This window comes from Cicer arietinum, chromosome 3 (genome assembly GCF_000331145.2).
Source record: "Cicer arietinum cultivar CDC Frontier isolate Library 1 chromosome 3, Cicar.CDCFrontier_v2.0, whole genome shotgun sequence".
NCBI classification, from domain to species: domain Eukaryota; kingdom Viridiplantae; phylum Streptophyta; class Magnoliopsida; order Fabales; family Fabaceae; genus Cicer; species Cicer arietinum.
In genome coordinates this window covers 54,070,425-54,076,612 of record NC_021162.2, presented here as the reverse complement: position 1 = coordinate 54,076,612, position 6,188 = coordinate 54,070,425, and the positions used below count along the sequence as shown (strand labels likewise).

The 6,188-nt window shown below is 27.2% G+C and overlaps 1 protein-coding gene across 1 annotated transcript; it reads right to left on the bottom strand.

Annotated features, from left to right (window-relative positions):
• Positions 1 to 2,071: 2,071 nt before the first annotated feature.
• On the bottom strand, positions 2,072 to 4,330 carry LOC101495302 (tropinone reductase homolog At5g06060-like). Its single transcript, XM_004492118.4, has 5 exons — positions 4,128 to 4,330; positions 3,831 to 4,038; positions 3,448 to 3,664; positions 3,244 to 3,356; positions 2,072 to 2,409 (listed from the first exon to the last, which is right to left on the bottom strand). Exons 1-5 carry the CDS (start codon positions 4,217 to 4,219, stop codon positions 2,242 to 2,244), a joined length of 798 nt encoding a protein of 265 aa, XP_004492175.1. The 5' UTR covers positions 4,220 to 4,330; the 3' UTR covers positions 2,072 to 2,241.
• Between the last annotated feature and the right edge of the window lie 1,858 nt (positions 4,331 to 6,188).

Below are 6,188 nucleotides of genomic sequence, written 5' to 3'. Positions count from 1 at the left end.
TCCGAATAAACGACGAGTTCACAAAATCGTTGAGACGGGACTGATAAATTATGAGGAGCGAAAAATAAATCTTAAATAATTACTAATAATTTTAGGAACAAAATTGGAGTCAAATCGATGAGAAAAAACTGCATAAAAAGTCTCACAGACTTGTTGGAGTGCCGAAAGTGTCAAACGTCAACTTCGCCAAAAAAATACAAATGAGTAGTACTTCTTAAAGATTTTAACTAGAGGAATTCAAAAATGATGTCAGTTTTTTGAGACAACAAATGTGGTGATCAGAATCGGTCAAAAACAACTTGCCCAAGGAAAGAAACACAATTGTTTCTGATTAAACAAAGTTACGATTGATAAAATTGATGCCAAAAATGGATTCAGTGGACGATTTTGTGTGGGATAGAGGTTGGGATCGTTTCAAAATGGAAAGGAATTGGTGCGGATGAATTTGTGACAAAAGGGTTTCTTTGATGGATACACATATTTTTTTGCTGAAGAAGGGGAAGTCTAAGTGCAGATGGAATGGTGTAGGTAGCAAATGTTTAGGTGCATGAGTAAAACAGGTTGTAAGGCCCAACATTGGGGAGTCTAGTTTGTGTCTGATGCAGGAATAGAGGTGTAATGAGTGATTCGCAACTGTAGGAAAGAAAAAGTCCAACCAGTAATAGCTCAAATTAATATGCAGAAGTAAAAAATAGGGGTGTAATCAGTCGTCTGGTCCCAAATTAATTTTTTAGTATTTCTAAAAGCCCTTAATAAATAAATAGTTTATTTTACTTTCCTAGAAACTTTTCTCCAATATACTCGTTTTAACATAATATTATCTATCCTTAACATAGATAAATATAATTTTAACCAAAACTCTCATATTCAAAATGATAACTATGATTATTACTATAACATCCTTGAAAACAATCACATAAAAATACATCATCTTTATAGAATAGTTGAAATGATAAAATAAATAAATATAACATCAACAATTTATATTACTTAATAATTAAAAATAAATATATGCAACTATATAAAATAAAGAAAATAAATATTAAAATTACTAATATATCAAGATAATTATTTGTAAAATAAATAACTAAAATAAAATATATTTATAAATAATTAAATATAATCATGTGTACACTTAACATAAGTCAAACATACAAGAAAATATCACATTAACTGCAAATACACATATACATGTAGAGTCGCCTAAAATCTTATTCTTTAAAATATTTACACTAAAATACTGTTATTTATAGAAAAATATATAAAATAATAAAATATAATATTTGTTATTTATATCACTTATTTAGTCAAATATATACAAAATCAGCGTATCATAGAAAGCTCCCATATAACGAAAGTTAGTCACAAGATTTATCCACATATATTCTAAAATAGTTTTAAAACCAAATTAATTATCTAAAATCCTATTTCATTAAGAAAATATTTATTATAAAATTCGAGGTGTTACACGTACTGAGGTTAGTATATCAGCTATAGTATATTTATCCACGATATTTTATTGCTCCTTACTTTCGATATAATCAACATGCTCCCATTTTTGGATTTTTTTATTCAATAAAATATCTAATATTGAATATAATAATATCCAATATATAGAGTATTATTCTAATTAGGATAATGTAAATATATATAGAATATTCTAAAACTAAAAAAAGATATTCTAATTAGGATAATGTAAATCGATATAGACTATTCTAAAACTAAAAAAAAAATATAGAAATAAAATGAAATAACGACCTATTCTAAACTATATAGATAATCTCATGTGGAATTCAAATTCAGAATTCTATTTTTTTTTTTTTATAAATAAAATTCTAAATTCGAATTTTTTTTTTAAATATATATATATTCCTTTTTTTTATATGTATTATTATTTTTATTTAATTTTTAAAATATTGGAGCAAATTAATCTCATATTAAAATGGATCTTCACTCTTACTTTTTTTTTCATCAAAATCAAAGAATTTTTGTCTTATGGAGAGGGGAAAAAAGAAAAACTTTTTACCAATTATGAGACAAACATGCATGATGAATGGACCAAGGAACCAAATAAGAGAAAAACAAAAATAGAACTACGATAACAGATTCAGATTCAAATTCAAATACAATATTAGTTAATATTGCAACAAATTATAGATTATAAGCTTATGAAAATTAGCTAACTTGATCCAATGAACATTTTCTCTTTACTTATAGTTGTTTGAAATTATGGTAAAAAACTTAATTAGTGAAACCTCCATCTGCAGCTATAATTTGTCCAGTGATGTGCGAGGCAACTGGAAGACAAAGAAAAGCAACCAATCCTGATACATCTTTAGGTTCTCCCACACGATTAATGGGTGTTTGTGACACTATATCCCCTATAGCATTAACCACTTCGGCAGATTTCTACAACAAGAGTAGTTACCGTAGAGATCATTAGCTTTATAGCCAAGCTATAACAAAATGAGTAGTACAAATGATTTATATAAGAAATAAATGTATTATTATTACTTTTAAATGAAAATGGAAAAATTGTTACTTTTAAATGAAGGTGGAGGAACATCATAAAGAGGTAAATCACCTTGAAGATTTGATGCAATACTTTTCCACTTTATGGATGCTTCATCTTTTTAATTGTCATATTTGAATTGAAATATTGTTTATGTAATGAAGTTTTTTTTTTATTTGTTATGCTTTTTCAATTGACTTATGTAAGATTTAAATTGTATTATGATTGAATTTGACATATTGTTTACTTATTTAAAATTCATGATCTTGTTATAAAATTATTGAATATATTTCTTAACTTAAAGTGTAAGGTCTATTTGATTGTATTATTTTTTTCATTTCAATTACCCTATTAAATTTAACAAATTAATTGAGGACTTATATTTAGTATAGTGGTAAACTGATAGGACTTTTGACCTTAAGCCTATTTAATTTTAGGTCTATTGGTTTATTTAATTATGATTGTATTTAAATATTTTAATATGAAAAAATAAATTTTCAAATCGACTTTTAAGTCTGATAGTCTTTTAAAAAGGTCGGACATGATATCAAAAAATGACATATGACAAATAATTAGACCGATCTTAAACTTCAAATTTTTAAAACACACCAAATTTATTTAACCAAAAGTCCTGAGCCATTTTTCACCCCTAGATACACTTACCAAAAAATGATGACATATCTAATTGTAATAGTTATTAATCTCTAAATTGATAAGTAAAAAGATTATACCATTGCGTTGTCCAAAAGTAAGGTCTTCACAGGTCCAGGTGCCACAGCATTAGCACGAATATTATCCTTTGACCATTCCAATGCCAAGTTCTTGGTTAACTGATTCATGGCTCCTATATAAAATTTTATTATAATGAAAATATAATTATATTTCTAACTAGTTGAATTCCAAATTAAAAGTTATACAAGGAAAAAGAAACCTACCTTTAGAGGCTCCATAGATAGAACAAAGAGGCAAGGCTTTCAGACCTGAAATAGAGGATATGAATACTATGCTTCCATATCCAGATGCTTTTAAAAGTGGGTATGCAAGTTGGCAGAGATGGTAACCAGACACAAAATTGGTATCCATTATAGTTGTTATATCTTCATCGGTATATTTTATGATGTTCTTAGGAATAAATATTCCAGCATTGTTTACCTAATTGTTTTCAATCATCACATATAAAATATAATAATTAGTTTATAAAATACTGAAGAATGGTAAATGAGTCGAGCATACCTATTGTATAAGTCTCTTGACCACATTGTTAAATTTAATTGATGTTTATTGTTTTCAAAATATAATTTAAATGATGAGATCTTACTAGAATATTGAGTTTTCCATTGAAGACGGAAGCAACGGTTTCCATTAATTTTTGACGTTGGTCACAGAATAGTAAATCACAAGTTGACCCTGTCACGCGAAATCCTTTGTCTTTCCACTCTTCCAAACATTTATTAATATCATCTTGATTTCGTGCACATATATGCACACTTGCCCCAAATTCCGCTAACTCCTCCACTATTGCATGACTGAATTCACAATGGAAAATTAACATAATCATATTCTTCTATAAAAAAATTAAAATGTAAATTATGTTTATTTCGATGAGAGAACTGACCCAATGCCTCGGGTTCCACCCGTAACTAGAGCTGTCATTCCTTGTAGCGACCATCTTTGATCTTTGAAGCTGCTCAACTTTGTTTCTGCCATTTTTCTTGTTGCTAATCAGCTGAATCCTTGGAGTGATAAAGCAAAATGCAAAATGCTTTTTTGTTTTTTTATGAATTGGTTGTGAATTTGGAATTAAAAAGTGTGGAAATAACAATGGTCCACAGGTCTGACAACGTATGGATATAGAAAATTAACGTGACGCGATTGTGTGAGGTCGAAAATGTACATATGTAGATATAGAGTTGTTATCATCCAGTTGTGTGTCGGTTGTTCTTTCCCTGGTAGGACAGTGTCGTCTAGGACTCAACTCAAATGTGAAGAGATCGATCACCCTCAGCAGATAATCCAGACATTATTACGGCTACGGTACGTTGTGAAATGGAAAAAAACAAAAGAAAATCAAAAGACAAAAACTAATTATCAGAAAAATGGTTGATGTAAACTCAAAAAGTGACACATTAGTAAGAATGATATGATATATATATGATATATGACAATGTTACTTTTTGCTCTCCTACGTTATTCTTGTAAATTTGAAAAGAATATGTAATTTTTAAGCAAAAACATTGACATTTTTTACACTAAAAGTCATATATATTTTTACAATAAAGATTATGTTTTGTGACCAAAACTGCAACAAATGTAACATTAGAAGAATAAAAAAATTTGATTTTATACCGAAGGGCAAACAAACATCGATCTCCAAATTTCCAAGACTTTTGGACAAGTTGCAAATAAATGGCTAATTGATTGTACCTCGTTAAAACATCAAAAGCAACTTTGTTTTCGCGCATCACAAATTCTACTCTAGTTAGAAGTCTGTCTTGCTGTAGACGCCAACAAAAAACAGAGTTAGTTAAGCAAGTTAGTTAGATGCAAGATATATAACTCTCCCATTCTCTCCAACTCCTAGTGACTTGGGCCTCATTCTTTGCGGTTACACCCCATCGGGAGCTGCAGATCAATGTGTCTAGTAAAAGTGATGATGTTTGAGTTACATTTGCCAAAGTGAAAAATTATTGGTCATAAAATATTTTGAACCATATTAATCTCTCCTTTGTAGAACACATCAAATTTAATGGAGGGACTAACTTATCCCTTACATCAAATTATCAAGGATTAATTTGGATATTAAATTTTGTCAGAAACTAAATTAGATCGCCTTAAAATGTTAGGGACTAAATTGAATATTTAATTAGTTAAGAAACAAGTGAAGAATATAACATATTCATAATCTCTTTGTTTTAGCATTATTTTTAAAATTAAGAAAATAATCATTTAAAGAAAATAATCATTTGTTCGTTATGTTACTTAAAAAAATAAAAATAATCTAAAATATATTTAAAATAAAGGTAAAAGTTTAATATTTTAACTTTAAGGCGAAATTTAATTTTCCTTGAAAATAATTATTTATAAAATGGCCAGTAATACTAATTTAATAATTTCTTTTCTTCCTTTCCTCAATATAAAAATTTATTAAACTAGAAAGTTGTTTTGAGTAGTGTCTCAAAAATATATTTTTGATAGATTTTTTTATATGATTTTCATATGATAAACACTATCCAAAGAAAAATCATCTTAAAATTGTTAAATGTCAAAATCCTATTTTTTTTTAATCTATAATGTGTTGTTTTTTAAGGAAAATCGAAATTGTGTTATTTAGTACAAGAAAAATAGAACCAAAAGAGGTGTATCTTTCTTTCTTTGTTTGGTTGAATACAAAGTAAAAAGAGAAATATAAATGACTTGAAAAGGCAAAACAATATAAAATCATTTTAATTTATTAGGTTGTTATAATAAAATTAATTTTTTTAATTAACTAGATTATTGTTTATTTCAATTAATTTAAAATAATATTTATCGTCCAATTGATTAATATTTTTTATGGTTACAAATTTATCATAAATAAATTAAGTTTTTATTTTAACTGATTAATTTTAGTGATGCCTCATGTTCTAGTTTTTTTACCGAAATTTAGGGGTGATGCAAAAATGGAAGTAATAGGTTT